At 32.9% G+C, this 17,772-nt stretch overlaps 4 protein-coding genes across 4 annotated transcripts; 2 read left to right on the forward strand and 2 right to left on the reverse strand.

The window, feature by feature from the left end:
• Nucleotides 1-215: 215 nt before the first annotated feature.
• LOC140865604 (uncharacterized) lies at nucleotides 216-1,733 on the reverse strand. The gene is made up of 3 exons (XM_073270286.1): nucleotides 1,515-1,733; nucleotides 1,290-1,374; nucleotides 216-1,121 (listed from the first exon to the last, which is right to left on the reverse strand). Exons 1-3 carry the CDS (start codon nucleotides 1,524-1,526, stop codon nucleotides 436-438), a joined length of 783 nt encoding a protein of 260 aa, XP_073126387.1. The 5' UTR covers nucleotides 1,527-1,733; the 3' UTR covers nucleotides 216-435.
• Nucleotides 1,734-9,171: 7,438 nt separating this feature from the next.
• LOC140864864 (heavy metal-associated isoprenylated plant protein 7-like) lies at nucleotides 9,172-11,152 on the forward strand. Its single transcript, XM_073269255.1, has 5 exons — nucleotides 9,172-9,381; nucleotides 9,482-9,662; nucleotides 9,782-9,984; nucleotides 10,605-10,695; nucleotides 10,782-11,152. The coding sequence occupies exons 1-5, from the start codon at nucleotides 9,373-9,375 to the stop codon at nucleotides 11,135-11,137; spliced, it is 840 nt and encodes a 279-aa protein (XP_073125356.1). The 5' UTR covers nucleotides 9,172-9,372; the 3' UTR covers nucleotides 11,138-11,152.
• A 1,334-nt stretch (nucleotides 11,153-12,486) lies between these two features.
• On the reverse strand, nucleotides 12,487-13,365 carry LOC140867499 (uncharacterized). The gene is made up of 2 exons (XM_073272569.1): nucleotides 13,065-13,365; nucleotides 12,487-12,970 (listed from the first exon to the last, which is right to left on the reverse strand). Exons 1-2 carry the CDS (start codon nucleotides 13,315-13,317, stop codon nucleotides 12,627-12,629), a joined length of 597 nt encoding a protein of 198 aa, XP_073128670.1. The 5' UTR covers nucleotides 13,318-13,365; the 3' UTR covers nucleotides 12,487-12,626.
• A 1,553-nt stretch (nucleotides 13,366-14,918) lies between these two features.
• LOC140866275 (DNA oxidative demethylase ALKBH2) lies at nucleotides 14,919-16,918 on the forward strand. The gene is made up of 4 exons (XM_073271235.1): nucleotides 14,919-15,329; nucleotides 15,715-15,831; nucleotides 15,946-16,135; nucleotides 16,367-16,918. Exons 1-4 carry the CDS (start codon nucleotides 15,087-15,089, stop codon nucleotides 16,570-16,572), a joined length of 756 nt encoding a protein of 251 aa, XP_073127336.1. The 5' UTR covers nucleotides 14,919-15,086; the 3' UTR covers nucleotides 16,573-16,918.
• The last annotated feature ends 854 nt before the right edge of the window (nucleotides 16,919-17,772 follow it).

The raw sequence follows: 17,772 nt of genomic DNA on the forward strand, positions 1-17,772 counted from the left end.
CGTTGAACAAGGAGGGTTGTTCATGTATCTGTTAGTTCGATCCTACACTTAGTGCATTGTCCTAAGGCTGGATCAATGGCATACAAGGTGTAAGTCGTATGATGAACAAAAAATTGAGTCGTTGGATTTCGAATAGAGTAACATCGACACATCCATCCGTGTACTGGACAATGTGGGTCATCATTGTAGGCATTATGTGAACACTTGGACATAGGTTGAAACAAATCGTATTACACGACGACCAAATGCATAGTTTCCATGAAATGCCATCAATAAATCGGTAACAGGTTTTATCGATACAAATATCAACATCTCGATTTTTACATTCATATATTCCTTGTATTAATTCACTTTTTTTTTCTATGCGTTATTTACCTGAAATTAAACAAATAGCAACTATACCCAAACCTGATTCCACCACACCTCACCGATCAATCACATGAGAGAGCAAGATGATGGGTTCTCTTCGCTCAGGTAGTACTCACTTCTGCTATAACCGCGGCAATCTCTGCCGTACCCATATCCGCACCCGTATCCACACCGGCAGCCGTAATAGCCTTCAAAAAACGGCCGTGGCGGCGGCGGAACTCCGTAGCCGAATAGACATGGCCCCCCATCATGACCGCCGTAGCATTGGCTACAGCAAGTCGGAACGGGATAAAGCGGCGGCGGTCCCTGGAACAGTTCCATAGGCGGGTTCGGTAATTTTGGCGGGTCCGGTTTCGGAGCTTCCTTGGGCTTTTCCACGGGAGGCGGCTCACTTGGTTTGGGCTTCTCAACAACAACAACCACCTTCGGTTTCTCTGGCTGCTTGGGCTTCTCAATGACAACCACTTTGGGCTTCTCGGGCTCCTTCGGCTTCTCAACCACGACCACTTTGGGTTTCTCGGGCTCCTTGGGTTTCTCAACCACAACTACTTTGGGCTTCTCGGGCTCCTTGGGCTTCACGGGCTCTTTGGGTTTCTCGGGCGCCTTGGGCTTGGGAGGGTCCTTGATTTCGATGCTTTTAATAACCCGGTGACCCTTACAGCACAATTTGTCCCGAATTTTCTCCGGATCGCAGCACACCACCGTGATAGTGACCGTGTTTGCTTTCTCATCATATACCTGGTCTCTAATTTCTCTTGTCCCAAAAATTTTTACATCACAAAATACAACTCAGTTTCCAATCCAAATAATATGCTAATAATAAATATTGAATCATTTGCTTTGAAATATTGTAAGTAATTATTATATATGATACACATAAATCAGCATGATGATTCCATGGAATCAAGAAAAGTACTCACGGGGGAATTTGCAGAGGATTTTCTTGATCTTCTTGTAGCAGCATGAACACTGAAGATCGACGACCTTGAGCACCATGATAGTCACCTATTTAATTCATTTATGGGAATTAAACGCATACAAATTAAAACTCTTCATCGATCATAGCTTTTTTCAAAAATCATTAGATAATCAAACGATCATGAAACAGAAACTATCAAAACATGGATTCTTCTTTTTTTTCGTACCTTTTCAGCCATGATGAGTGAATGATTTTCTTGGAGAGATGAATCTGGCCTGGAATCGACGCAGCAATTGGTAATTATAACAAGTAATTAAAATGAAAGAAACATGAATTGGGGAGACATTGGATGGGATCATTAATGTGTTTTAATTAGGAACAAGGAATTAGTGAGAACTTAGTTAGCTGTGACTCACCTATCTTCTTATTACAATTTGACTCTAAATTTCATGAAATCATTGAAACATTTAAATACCAAGTCTAAGACGTGACGTAAAGATTTTTTTTTTTTTTTTTCTCTTTTTTTGGCCCCAAATGAAGCTCGTATTTATCTAAAGAATATGTATTCTTACGTATTTAGTTCGAACAAATATTATATTGTCCAAATTAAAATATATATCAATATAAGTCAAAATCAAAAGTTTTGATTTATAAATAAATCCCCATTTGTTTTTCCTTTTTTTTCGTAACAGCCTGCCACGACTAATTTCCAACCTCTTCCTTTTTCCTTTTTTCTTTTTGTTTTTTTTTTGACACGGAGTAGCATCCCAACGTTGAAATAATGTTATAACAAATAGATGAAAAATCAAACCAATTTTAACGAACTCAAGGTATATTTCTGAATCTGATCGAGAACCATCAATAGTTAATTATAGTTGCGTTCGATTTCGAACTCTAATTCAAATCGAATTCTATCCCAAAATTGTCGATTTTTGAAATTAAATTCGATTTTAGGTCAGGAAGTTTAAGCAGCTGGAACTAGGAATATAACATTATATATATATATATTTATAATATATATGTTTTACATGAACTTCATCATATTTAATCGAAATGGTGAATTAATTTTAGTCTTTTTTTTAATTATAGAAGTTGGGTTTGGGGGACCCTTGCACGTTGCTTATGAATGGTCATATATTGAGCTGGCTTTGATAGGCACAACTTACCCTCCTAGCTCCATAAATATATATGTATATTAAAATATTAATGTGGCCAAACCCAAAAAATAAATGTATGGGAGACGGCTATAATTTGTTTGGAGTTTCGAATTAAGCAAATATTGCCATTGGTCTTTCGAAAATGACATCTCTTGGCATATTTATTCGATTAATCGACTTGACTCTCTTCAAAATCGAATAAGAACCTTTTTCGACAAGAGTCGAGTTTATGATTGATTGTTCATAAATTTTCCAACTCAAAACTAATTTTAATAATATTATTAAAAGTTATTATTTTATATTGCATATCTGCTGGTGTTGTTATTACTATATATTATTTATTACACAATACAAATATCGTGGTTCAGTTTATCTTGTGTGACCAGGCACCGAGAATAATTTAAAGATTAAAGTATCTACGAAGTCAACTCATATCCAATGATTTAAATAATTTCGTAAACAAATACAAGAAAAGGGTTAATGAGATATTATATTAAGGATAATATTTAAATCATGTATTTAATAATTTGTATTTTTACATATATTTTTGACGTAACAAATTATGAGACATTAAATCTATTCGGGATAATACTCTACCCAAGATAAGAATAAAAGCGAGAAGAACTAATTGACTTTGGAACAACATAACTATGCGGTTTAAAAGATTCACAATCAAGCTTCTTATAATTATAAATAATTAATTACGTCTAAAAGCGCACTTATTCAACCAATTTAATTGTGTTAATCTAAAACTCACGTAAAGAACGGGATATCCACACGTATTTTTTTTAGCATTTTTGTATTTTAAGAAAACATGTAGTTCTTTCCAATGTTATACGTTAAAGAAATATTTGATATTACAGCACGATCAATCCAGGTTAACATATGCGAGAATACAAATTCTCGTCAGACACTTTTACGGTTTAATTTTAGGAAATTGATTTTCTATTTGATTTATTCATTAAACCAATTTATTTATTTTTATTGTAAATAGAGATAAGGTTTAACCAGTCCAACGAATAAAAAATATCTGAAATCATCTCAATAAGAAACTACAAAAAATACTAATTTATAATTATTCAACTTCGAGCTAGGGAATCCTCGAATTCCCGTGAATTAGAATCCATCTTAAAACAAAAACATCTCACTGTCAGTGGAATAGATGAAATTACCTAGCACGAGCTCCTTTTTAGAAAATCATCGAAACATTTATTTGCCAGCGAAATATTAATTAATTCATGAGAAAATTCCAAATGTTAATGCTTTTCCATATATATGAGATCCACTAAAAAAAAATTATGAACTCGGCATATAAAAAGTAATATCCTATTAGATGCATCTTTAGGACAATAACCATGCCCTAAAGATTGAAACGAATTAATTGAATTACCTCTTTTTATAAAAAAACAAAAACAAAAAAGAGTGATAGATGGCATAATTACATGGGCTATTAAGTTACAGCCAAAAGGCCCATCGGCATTAAATTGTTCTTAAATAGAATCACCGAACTTTGAAAAGTACGTTTGGACCACAACCAATTCCTTACACGATTGGTTCATTCATACAACCTTTTTTTTGTGCAAAGTGAGCACCTAATCAACCGCCCCGGACCACATAAAAGCCCAACACCTTTAATCTCGATTTTTTCTTTTTTCTCATTCACATATTATTTTTACTTTTATAATGATTTTTTTAATTATTTATATAAAATTTTTAATACACATAAATGCAATTTGTCAAAAAAAAAAAACACATAAATGCAATGCTTTAAATTTCATTTAAGGAGGGGCTCAAAAATCATTTCGTTAAAATTACAAAGTCAAATATTTAATTCTTGCGTTAACTGCACGAAAATAAAAATATGATTCAATGATAAATTTCTCATTTGATTAAAGAGTAAAAATTATTTTGGTACATGAACTATTGATAAAATATCAAATTGGTACACGAACTATTGAAAATGTTTTAATTGATATATGATCAAACTCAAAAGTCAATTTTGCCCTTTACTTAAATTGTTTTTAAGTTGAATATTGTTATTAAATTGATTAATTGAACCACATACATATTTTTGTCTTTTAAATTATTATATTAATTATAATTGTAAATATAAATTCATATTTACTAATTACTATACTATAAAAAGAAGATTATATATCATGTATACGAAAAGTATTCAACGTAAAATTTGTAGATCATAAATGAAAAGACACACACATATATATCATTTTTATTTTGATTAATATAAATAATAATATTATAACATAAATAAACCTAAAAATATCTTTTATTATATATTTTTAATATATATTATTTTTGAATATATAATTTATCAATCGTTATATATATATATATATATGTGTGTGTACATGTTTGTATTAATTAATATTTACAATGTTTCGTACAATAAGTACGATCCCATGTTTATAATATAAAATTTAAATAAATATAAATTTATGCTTGTAATTGTATTAGTAAAATAATTTTGAAAAATAAAATGTGTATCTATTTTAATTTAACAAAAATATTAGACTTTAAAATAATGTAGATAAAGGGTAAAATTGACTTTATGAGTTGATTATGTACCAATTAAACCATTTTCAATAATTCACGTATCAATTTGATATTTTACCAATAATTTGTGTAACAAAATGAATTTTACTCTTTGATTAAATGCTTATTCATCCCCCGGTATAGATAACAGAAAACTAAAGCGGAAAAATAATGTAACTATTGATAGTTGAAAAAAAGGGGGAAACTAAATTGAGAAAATGTGATAAAATGAAAGTCTAACGGGAGGAGTAACAAGAAAAAATTATGCAAAATAAAGTTGGACAGTTGAAAATCGAGAATTAAATCGAAAAATACGGTAGAATGAGAAGCTAAAATAAGGTATTATATATTTCCACACACAAATTTAGGGAAAAATAGCATTTTAGTCCTGTATGTTGGCTTCATTTTGGTTTTGGTCCTGTATATTGGCTTGTTTTGGAAAAGATCCTGTAACTTTATTTTTATTTTGGATTTAGTCCTACATGTTGATTGTTTTGGTTTTGGTCCTATAAGTTGAATTAATTTTTTATTTTGGTTCTATACAAAGTTATGTTTTGAAAAAAAGTACAGGAATTTGGATTTTTTGGATTTGGTCCTATAAGTTGACTTGTTTTTTTATTTTGGTCATGGAAAAGATACAGTTTTGACCAAATTAAGCACGGTTAAGTTAGAATAAGCGTCTATGATTTTTATTTTAAAATAATAAATTAAATTTAGAATTTAGAATTTGACTTTCCAACTTCACCGCTTAAGCTTTTATAATAAATATTTTGTTATGATTTTATAATTAAATAAATTAGGTTTAAAATTTAGATGTTGACATTCTAATTATTTTTTAAAATAATAATTATGTTCTAAAAGGTACAATAACTTGATTTTTTTTTTGTATTTTTCCTCCGTCGCCGAAACTGGAGGGAGCAGCAAAATTTTGCTTATTTGCAGTGTTCTAAAAAGCACGCTGAAGCGGCGATTAAGCGTGATAAAGTGAAACATACCTAAAAAGCTCTGCTTTCGAGAAAAGCGAAACCATAGTTGAGAAAGATAAAAAAAATATGTTAGAGTGTTACTTTTTAAAAGAATGAAAGTATGTTTTAAACATATTTTTAGTTTTTTAGTTAATTTTGTTAATTTAGGTTGGAACTTATTTATATGATCATTAATAGGTGCTAAGTGGGCGAATACTTAGTGCCAAATAAATAAAAAAATCAAAGTTACACTTGAGAACGATATAAATGAATGTTTGTTTGTTACTTTTTAAAAGAACAAAAGTATGTTTACATTTAATACATTAAATTAACATATTTTAGATTTTATTAAATTATTTAGATTAAAAAAAGTTTAAGCGTAAAAAAATATTTTTTTATTAGTTAATTGTAATTATCTCAAACCAATAAGCAGATAAAACATGAAAGAATAAAAAATATTAATTACAAAAATAATTAGAGATCAACTTCTAAATTCCAAAACATGATAACATACAGGACGAAAACCGAAAAACAAACCAACTTACAGGACCAAAACCAAAATAATCCAACATATAGGACTAAATCCAAAAAAAAAAATCGAGTTACAGAATCTTTTTCAAAACAAGCCAACATACAGGACCAAAACCAAAAAGAAGCCAACGTACAGGACCAAAATGCTAATTTTTCCCACAAATTTATATATGTCTTCTGTTGTTGTATATATGTAATTTTAATATGATTGTAGAGTTTAGAGCTGTCAAGAGAGCCAACCCATGGCGGGGCGGGCCAATCTACCAAAAACCCACATTTTAGCGGGTCAAGGGTGGGCCAGCCCATCATTCCAGCGAACTGGAAATCCTAAACCCAACCCAAGGTGTGTTGCGAGTTAAGCGGACCGGCCCACTGGTTAGTGCACTACAAATAAAAATAAATAAATATAATTATAATTAATTATAATTTTATTTCATAAATAAATATTAATAGAAATATATTAATAAAAATTTTAATTATTGATTTAATACGTATAAATTTTATATAAAGTAATTAATACAAAAAAAATTCACAACTTTCATTAAAAAAATACATATATTACAATAAAAATAAAAATAAAATAATAATTCTCCAGGCCCACGGCCAACCCACGCGGGTCGCGGGCCTAAACGGATTGGCCCACCTAGGCCCACCTTTAGTTGGATTTAAAAAATTTCAATCCAACCCACTTAAATTGTGTTGCGGGCGGGCTGACCCGACGAACCTAACCCAAATTGACGGCTCTAATAAACCATAGAGTGAGGAAATCTTTCTTTCGTATTTTAATAAAGTTACCTCAACATTATAGATTTCAAACATTTTCATACACGGATTATAAAAGGAGTAAAAAGATACATATTTATTTATTTATGTTTTCAATAGCTTTGACGTAACATTTTCTACTCCGTCTACATACATGAAAAGCACGTCTAACAGTAGAGAAGTAGCCAAAGTAGTCCTACACCGGGTGATTTTTATCCGGTGCAGCATCTGCCCTTCATGGAGCATGGGGCCCACACAAGGGCATGGATCCATCGGGTGAAGAACACCCGATGGAGCATAGAAGCTCCCAATAGTCAAGAACTAAAAACTCTTTTCACCGTAAACTAATAATTAATTAATAATTTTTTTTTTTGAGAAGTCAATAAATATTTTAATTTTTTTAAAAATTATAGTTTATCATTTATTTCATAAATAAAACTAAGTTTGATTAAATATTTAAGTATCCGAAAAGAGATTATTTTTATTTTTTGAATTAAGAAAAGATATTGTTATAGGTCTTGAACTCGAAACATCGTCTCGTATTTTAGATCTTGATGTCAGATAAATTCCACGTTATCGACCCAAAAAAATTTATGTGTAACAGAGATTTTGAGATTGTCTTGGTTTTGAGGGAGTGAATCAAGTTGAAAACACCGAAACAAAAACATCAATCAAACTTTAACCTCATTGCCTCTCTCTCGTTTCCCTTTTTGGGTTGTCAAATTTAACCAAACCTTTTTCAATGAATGGGGTTTCGGCTTATCGGTGCATGGGGAGGAAGATAACAACGATACGTGTTAACTTGTGATTGGGTGATTTGAGTTGATGGAGCCCCAATAGCTTCCAGCCTTTTCTATTATTTTGTATTTGTATATCTTAATGGGCCCTATGGGGACTGACCACGGTCCACGAGCTTGGATTTACTTGGCCCTGCCCACAATTACAATATTATTAGACTTCGTTTACTATTTTTACCATCTATAACTTGGGGTGGTTATCGTATATATATCTATAAACAAATTTGTTTCATACCGTATATGGTAGGTATCAATATTTTTGGTATTGAAAAAAATTATATCAATACTGCATCGAAATTTTAGTATGAACAAATGACATATCGATTATACTCAAGATTTACGGTACACCATATGATATCGATATTATAACTTTCATGCTGAAAATGATTCTTGGATATAATTTAACTCTAAAATCAGTCACTTTGAGTTCTTGAGCTTAGTTTTCTTGTTTTATTTATAATTTCATTGCTTAAAAATATTATATATATATTTTTTATTTATAAACATTGTCTAAATATACAACAATTTTCATACCGATACTGTACCAACAATTTCAATATTATCATTACAGTGTACCGAAATTTTTGATAAACCGAAAATTTCGGTATTTTAATGTTTATAAGGAGAAAGGGTTAACACTTTAGTAGTGTTCAGCATTGATCTACTCGGGAATTGACGATTTTGAAGGGCATGACTAGGATTCCATTTATGTAAAGGTAAAGGTATTAGTTATCCATCATGTTTGTATGGGAAACTTTAATTATTTCGGTAGCTTAATTGTTTTATGAAATATTATTCACACAATTAAATGAAAAATCCCAGTAATAACATTCTTGCAATGTTTCTTTAAAAATCCTAGAAAGTTGTCCGTTTCATCAAACAATTTTTTTTTGAGTTGTCCATTTCTTCAAACATTATTTCCAACGTTTCATTTATTTTCACCCAACACAGAGTGGGGAAAAACACATACACAAAAAAAAAAAAAAAAACATTTGAAAGTTGCAATGATAAGATTTACGCCACAAAATCTACCGAATATTGACTCTGATACACGCACATTAATTTCCAGGGTCTACGGTCAATTTCTGCGTCACCACTATAAATTTGGTGTCCCTCACACACACACACACATGACACAGCACTCAGCACATACAGCAAACTCTCTGCGGTCCCTCACTCACACACACACACACACGCCCACAATTTAAACACTGGAGAGAAGAGAAAAGAAGAGAAGAGAACTTGCCACCATTTCTTAATTCTGTTCGGCAAATTTTACTTTCTGTCTGTCCATAGACCGACGCTGAATTTCACAAGAAATGGGAGAAGTGAGAACCCTAGCTTGTCCTAAAAATTTCCTTCTCTTTCTTGATTATTTTCTTTGCTTTTTATGCATTTGATTTGCTGATATATGTGATGTAAATGAAGGAAAAGAAAGAAGAAGGAAACAAGGAAGAGAAGAATATTAAAGAAGAAGCAGTAAAAGAAGATAAAAAAGAGGAAGCCAAGAAGAAAGATGAAGAAGAGCCTCAACAAATCATTCTCAAGGTAGACATGCATTGTGAGGCTTGTGCCAGAAAAGTTACCAGATCCCTCAAAGGATTTCAAGGTCATTAAATCTCTCCACCGATCTCTCTTTCTCACCCATTATTAATTCATTGATTTTTTTTTTTTATATGTTAATATCAGAGACTTAAGAATTTGAATTGGTTTAAAAAACGCACGCAGGAGTAGAGGACGTTACGGCGGATTGCAAGGCGAGTAAAGTGGTGGTGAAAGGAAATGCGGCGGACCCTTCAAAGGTGTGCCAAAGGATTCAAAAGAAAACTGGGAGAAAAGTGGAACTCATTTCACCATTACCTAAACCACCGGAAGAAATTAGTAACAAGGAAGAACCAAAACCAGAACCCAAAGAAGAAAAGAAAGCAGAGGTATTACTATTATTAATATTATTTTACTATTACACTATCACTGTATTTATTGACATTAAGAACCTGAATTTATGTGGCATTATTACATAAAAAGGGTGTGATACTGATCAATTTCTTGAAAAAAAAAAAAAAGAAAAAGAGCTGGACCACCTTTAATAATCACAACAGTGAATAAAATTATTGATTGGTGGCATTAAGTTTGGGTGAGCGCAGTGCAGTGCAACTTGTGCACTGCTGTTGCATTGCTGACATGAAAACCACGGCTCAGCTGAAATTAGTAATGGGGTGGAAAGCAAAATCACTCGGCACATTTCACGATGCGGCTTAATTAAACGATGAGTCATTCTCCATTCGAATATGCATGGACCCTGTATATATATATCTGTGGCAGCAGCGTACAGTACAGGTCCTGCAAACAACCTGGCACTTGACCCACCCCACTCCACCCCCGACTGTTTCACGACTTTAGCTAATAGTAAAATTTATTTACACCTGTGATTTAAGGTACTTTATTAAGGTTTTATTAGTGCAGTAGATCTCATACTAGAATTATGATATGTCACGTAATAAATAAATCGATCCTCAAACATATATGGGCTGTTTTCTTTTGAACCTGCCAGCCTCCACCAGTGATCAACGTGGTGCTGAAAGTTCGAATGCACTGCGATGCATGTGCTCAAGCATTGCAGAAGAGGATTGGAAGAATTCAGGGTAATTAAGAAGCTAGTAATAAAGTCCAAGCATTGATTTTTTTTAGAGCATAAAATGTGGTGACACAGTTTTGTGGCAATGCACAGGGGTGGAATCGGTGACAACAGACATAGCAAATGATCAAGTGACGGTGAAAGGTGTTGTTGATCCGGATAAGCTTGTGAATGATGTGTACAAGAAAACCGGTAAACAAGCGTCGGTGGTGAAGGATGAAGAGAAGAAGGAAGAAGAAGAAGAAGAAGAGAAGAAAGCAGAGGAGAAGAAGGATGAAAAACAAGATCAAGACAAGAAACAAGCTGGAGATCAGGAAAGCAAGGAAGAAGACGATAAGAAAACCGACATCAAGAAGAACGAGTATTGGCCTCCAAAGTATAACTTGGAGTATGCTTATGCGCCTCAAATGTTCAGTGATGAGAACCCAAATGCTTGCTCTGTTATGTAACTACGTTTGTTCCCAGGACTACTACTAACTACATTTGGATCCATATTGTAGTTATTCGATTTGTCGATGGGAATAATATTGCTTATGCATTATATGTGTTAATAAGTAGCCGTTTCCCAATAAAATCCTGCAAGTTTTTTGAATTCTTTCATGCACCATAAGCTGAAACTGCTCTTTCTCTTCAATGTATTTGTCCTAATTCATTTTCCATGTTACCAGAAACATATATATATATGTGATGCAAAGGTGATTTAACATTTTGTATGCAAAATTTTCAATGATTTTTATATAATTGTTGTACTTGGGATTTTTTTTTTTTTTTTTTTTGGTCTTTCTTACTGTAAGATGCTATATGTCATATATAAACTTTAAAGACAATCATGAATTAAAAATGTACGTACGCAGGCCCTTATCTACAAGTTGTTTGCATTGTATTGCCATTTAAAAAGGTTTTGAATCCGTGGCATGCACACATGTGCTTGAAAAGTCGCTAATTGCCCCCACAATTCCACATAAAAGTGAACTCGTAATCAAAATGTGGGGATTCACAACTACTAACCATTCATAATGATTCTTTTGTTTCATATGTTTGTCCAAGCCCACTGAGCAATATGTACGTTTTGCGTATATTCTTATTTAGTTAATATTATTTTATATAGAGCTCAGTGATAGGTGTAAAGCATTTCAATTAAATATCTTTATCGGATTTGTCTCTATATTTATATAAAATATAACTCGTTTAAATGCTCAACTTTGATTTAAAACCCATGTGTTTTATGAACTATATTTTATTAGGATGTTTATGGAATGTTTTGGGGAAAAATACATTTAATTTCTCATGTTAGGAAGACATGTTATTTCGAATATGATCATAATTGTGAGGATCGATCGGAGTACTTAATTCCAAATCATTTTTTATATTAATCAAATCCATTAATTAAGATGAATGAGTCTTGGCACAACTTGTACTCATCATCTTAAATTAATTTGTTTGTCAAAAAAAAAAAAAAAAGAGTGGTCAATTTGAGGTGTAAATTGGAATCATTAATATACCCCCAAGATATGCACAAATCCAAAAACAGGAACATATAATTAATCTGTTTTCGCCTAATTTTATCATCATTTACAATTAATTAATTCTGAAATAAATCTGGCAACCAAAACCAGCCAGATTTGGGAATTCTATGTTCAAGTGAGATCCTTGTTTTGAAATATATTCGTGGTCGTGAAATGATATGATGATGTCCATGTTGGTCCACAACTTCAAGGCCGAGGTCCTTAATTAATTCTTGTTAATTAAATGTATAAAATCAAATTATATGCAATTTTAATAAAATCTGTTCCAAAATTTGAATCATGTATTTGATAATTTCAATTCATCAGACTGTACATCACTACACTTTAAAAACCAAAACTCAGCAATCCAATCGAAACCTGAAACTCAGCGTGACTATAGCGCCATCTACTGATATCCAGATGCAAATAATTATTACAAAGCAGACATGGCAGCTACCTCTTTCTTGCCTCTATTTCTCATGTGGTCGTGACAAGGTTTGGACATCAGATGTATGTTATTCGTCGTATAAGTACGAACACCTTCGTGTCTGGAACTTAGCTTTATCCCTTTGTGTTTACCAGTGAAAGATTGTCTGCAAGGAGAATTCTTTGGAAGATGAAGGACTTTGACTTGGCACGTCTTTTCCAAGTTTGGGATTGCATGGAGATGCGATGGAAGATCGATTATGAATTCTCCATAGCTATCTGTCTTGCCTTTTGCCCATAATTTCTTAGTCCAGCTTCCATTTGTGACACAGAAGACGGCCATGGATGCACCTGGAGATGTACATGTTAAAGAAAGTACTAATTAATCTTATATCGATATTTTCATTCATGTAAAAAAAAAAAGAACACTTCAAGCTATATCTACCTGAGACTGGATTTGGAACATGGATGGAAATTTGATCGTTTGCACCAGCATGGCAAACAAGTTTGCCACTTATTACAACAGTGGAGAGCTTCTCCTCCCCATAACCTGCCCAATCAACCAACAATTCATCAACTTCAGAGTTCAATATTCTTCTCGCTTCCACCGGAGTTTCAACACATATAATTATGACGATAAACACCAAGAAAGCCGTCTTCATGATCAACGCGAGACGGCCTCCCATAAATCGACTCATTTTCTTCGCAATTGTTTATAGAATGCAACTTTGATTTGAAGGGAAGATGAGAATCAAGGTGACGATGAAGTTGAGGCTACCACCTTGGGGTTTTTATACGTCTACAAAGAGAGTCAAGTGCATGGTTCACATGCCATATTCCAACATGCGAAGTTACGGTCCTATCCCCCACGATGAAGGGTGGAGTACTTGTGGTAAAGTGATCAGAGAAAGACCCACTAGGGGACATAATAGTCAATGAAAGTAAATTTGAGTCTAAGGTCAAAGGGTTTGGTCAACTTTGAATGTCTTTTTAATCTTTTTTTAAGCGTAGAGGAATTAAAGATTGGAAGTTGGGAAATGGAAGGCTAACTGCTTATGTTGGTAGCCTAACTTTATCGCATACGTACGCATTGTTTTAATACCAAAATTCACTCAAAGAAGCCTCAAAATGAGAAGGCATCAATCCATGACTGGTGTTACGTACGTTAATGTTTGGAGTCAATTTGTCAAGCCTGCCTCAACTATTTCCTACCTATGCATGCAACGCCTTCAAATAAAATTCTTTACCTAAAAAAAATGACACATCTTTTTGTATATTTTTGTAATGGGAATATATATATATATATATATATATATATATATTATCGTCGTTAAATTAAATAATTTCATTCCCATGCAATACATGCAATAATCAATAATCAACGCTTGACTTCTATACTAGATCTGACCTCGACATTTATAATTCGATTTTTTTTTTGGGGTTTATGAGAATGAAAAAGAATAAAAATATATACAAGATCATTTGACCTTGCGACATCATGTCGTCCGACTTCTAAGATAGTCCAATAATGGAGTTGGACCAAGCACGATAAGTCAAAAGGATTAATGCGCCTAATAATAATTCGGAGATCATCCACTACTTATAATTACATATTCAATAACAATTAGTTAATTGCGCACGATCTTAATTGTATTATCAAGACTACAAGAAAACACGGCGGCAGTCAAATTATGTCATATTTTTTCACATTGTCAGCACATTTTTTTTAGAGAAAGATCTCGTAATATTAATTAAGATTAAGAAAAAAATAAGTTTTTAATTACAAGATCAATAAGTCAAAAGAAAAAACTCTCATGCTCCCAAACAAAAGAGAAAACTCCCGCGCTCGTAAGTTTTTTTTTTATTATTAAAAAACTAAAAAAATTTCAAGTTCATTAGGCATTATCATCTTTGTTTTTGATATAGCAGATTGATTTATTGCATGAAATATACACTCAACAATTTATAGATTGTTCATAAACTTGTAAAACAAAATAAAAGTATAGGAAGTAGTCACCTTGATAACTTAAAGTATATACATATTTGTTAGTTTTGTTTTTTTCACGATGTATGAATCCACACTCGTGAACACTGAGTAAATTTTGAACTAATGTGATAGTCTATAAACATTATTAACTAGCTAGTACTCTATCTATAAATTTTTACATATATTCGGGAATTGGGTGGGTAAGTTTTTCTGGGAAAATAATATATTTTAAACACGTTCGGAATTTGGACGAAGTAATTCATTTTGATTTCTGGCTTATGCTGTATCTTTTAAAATCAAAATTTTTTTGTTGTTATATTCAAAATTGTTTTTTAAAACTTACGAATATTATTTACCTATAATTTTAAATTGGATAGTTAAATGTCTTCTCAAAAAAAAATTTGGATAGTTAAATGAAATAGATCGGGAATTGGAACGATTATTTGGCGGTCACTCTGCCTCTTCTTCTTTCTATTCACAATGTCTGGCGGCCTCTTGAATTTGAAATCCGTGGGCGACCCGATTGGCGATCCGGACCCGGGAAATGAATCCGTCGAGAAACCTAAGAAAGTAACGGAGGTGGATTTAGGCAATGGAAGCCAAGTTTTGCACATGCCCAGATTTATTTCTTACCAAGATTCTTGTCAATTTTTCGATTACTTGAATGAAAATATACCTTGGATAAGACCCACTATCCGCGTATTTGCCAAATCCCATGTCCAGGTTTGATTTCCCCACCAATAAATTTCCTTTTTTCATATGTTTTTACATAGTAACCAGATGTTGAGAGATACAGATGAGGGGAATTTTCTATCGTATCTCATATGTTCATTTTTTATGCTCCAAGACTGATGGGAAGTTCTTTTTCTGTTGTTAAAAATTTGGCCATGTGTTGATAGATAACAGTGCAAAATCCTGAATCCCATCGTATCTGTGAGTTTCATTTTCTTGAAAATTGTAACTTCGTGATTGATACAAGTCACGTATAATTCAAAATTTGTTTGGTTTATGCAATCTTTGGTATCTTCTGCAGTTAACATACTTTTTGCCAGATGAATTCAAACGACTTGTGACAGGAAAGTTTGTGTCTTGAATTCGTTTTGAACAGCCCCGAGACACATGTTATGTTGCAAGTGAGGGATTGACACAACTAGCTTACAGTGGTTATCAGCCTCATGCTTATACCTGGAATGATTTTCCACCCCTAAAGGATATCTTGGATTTGGTAAAATTGCATTCTTTGGCCATTTTAAGGAATACCTATAAGACAAACCGATTATGTAATCTCTGAAGTACCATAAAGTTTATCCATATTGCTTGTTTTGTTGCTACTATCTAGGTTCTCAAAGCTATTCCTGGAAGCAGTTTCAATAGCTTACTCCTGAATAGGTATAATGGAGGCAATGATTATGTAGGCTGGCATGCGGATGATGAAAAACTCTACGGACCAACTCCCCAAATTGCTTCGGTTTCATTGGGTTGCGAACGTGACTTTCTGTTGAAGAAGAAACCTAGTAGAGTTGTGCGAGGTATGGAAAATAATCTTCTTGTTTGCATTTTTTGAGAATGGTCGAATATCAGCATCATTTTTGAGAGACATTTCAAATACCCCAGTAATCCTTGTGTATGCATAAGGCTTTTTCTCATTTATTTGAGCAGTTTGCAAGCAAATGATTGGCTTTGTTCAATGGAGCTTTCAGCGTTACGAAGATTCAAATAATAAATTATAATGTTGTGACTTGTGATGTACTGTTTTCCAGATGAGCAAGCTAAAAGAAATGAAGGTGGACCTCCCAGCAAGAGATCAAAGAAAGTTAACCATGGTGACCAACATAGTTTTGTATTAAAGCATGGCTCACTGCTGGTAATGAGTGGCTACACCCAGCGGGATTGGCTCCACTCAGTCCCCAAGCGTGTGAAAGCCGAATCAATGCGAATCAATCTCACATTCAGGCGCATTCTCTAATTGATACAAGTCTTTGCTATAAATGATACTCATTGATTTTGATTTACCGAGTATGGTTGCGCCATCAAAACATCACCCTAGTTCGCCGGCTGAGAGTGTTCCGGTTCAGTAATGCAGTGAAATATAGCATTAGAAAATGACTCGACCAGTGTTTCAGGGATTTTGATGCTTATTTTCTAGTTAGAAGCTCTGCAGTTCCTTGCTGGGGATATCGGATTTCTTGCGCTTGTAAATTCTATTTTGCTCACAGTCGTCGGTCAGTTTCTGTTTCGAACATGATTATTCTATGCTACACATGCGCCGCTGTAATTCTTCCCCTATAAAGTAGACAAAGCCGGTCATGATCACGGAGGAGTCTATGCTACCCCAACCGGGCAGAGCCCGGATGGGGTAGCAACGGCCTGGATCACCCGGGAGATCACATCGGGTGATCAGGGCCCTTGATGCTGGCAGATCGGGCAGTGCCCGACTGCCAGCATAGACTCACTCCATGATCACATGTCAATTTTTAAAAAAATGCGAGGACCTACTCTATTCCCTTTTTTTTCCCTTCAAAGCATCTGATGGAAAATTTGCAATAGTATTATCAAGTTATGAGAGCATGTACAAGGGGCGATCCCAACTTGATCGCCCCATTTAAATATTGCCCCCTCCAAGGGGCAATGATATTGCACGAGGAAACTTCCTCGTGCAATCAAGATTGTGGGCCCCGCGCGGACACTCTTCGCGCGGTGAAACCCACAAATCTTGTTTTTCTTTTTTTTATATAATTTTTTTTAAACATGGTAGGGAGTTGATCTATTATTTTAATTTATAAAAATGATTTTAATTAAAAATAAATTGTTAAAAAAATCAAAAAAATTAAGAATAATTAATAAAAATATTTAAAAAGGTCAATGATTATATTTTTCAAAATCAATGAAATTTTATTTTTAGTGTCAAGTTTTATTCATGTGTTTTTTTTTCATGTTTGTTTTTTATTTTGGAATATTATGTATGCTTTTAAAATTATTTTTTTATTTTTTTAAAAAATATTATTTTTTATTTCTTATATTTATGTGCATTTTTTTAATGTAGTTTTTAAATTTAATTATGTTTATTTTTAATTTGTTATATTTATGTGTATTTTTATTATGTTTGAAAAATATTATTTAATTGATTAAAAAATTATTATTTCAACATCACCACTACAACATCAAC

Source organism: Henckelia pumila, chromosome 4 (assembly GCF_033568475.1).
Source record: "Henckelia pumila isolate YLH828 chromosome 4, ASM3356847v2, whole genome shotgun sequence".
Taxonomy (NCBI): Eukaryota; Viridiplantae; Streptophyta; class Magnoliopsida; order Lamiales; family Gesneriaceae; genus Henckelia; species Henckelia pumila.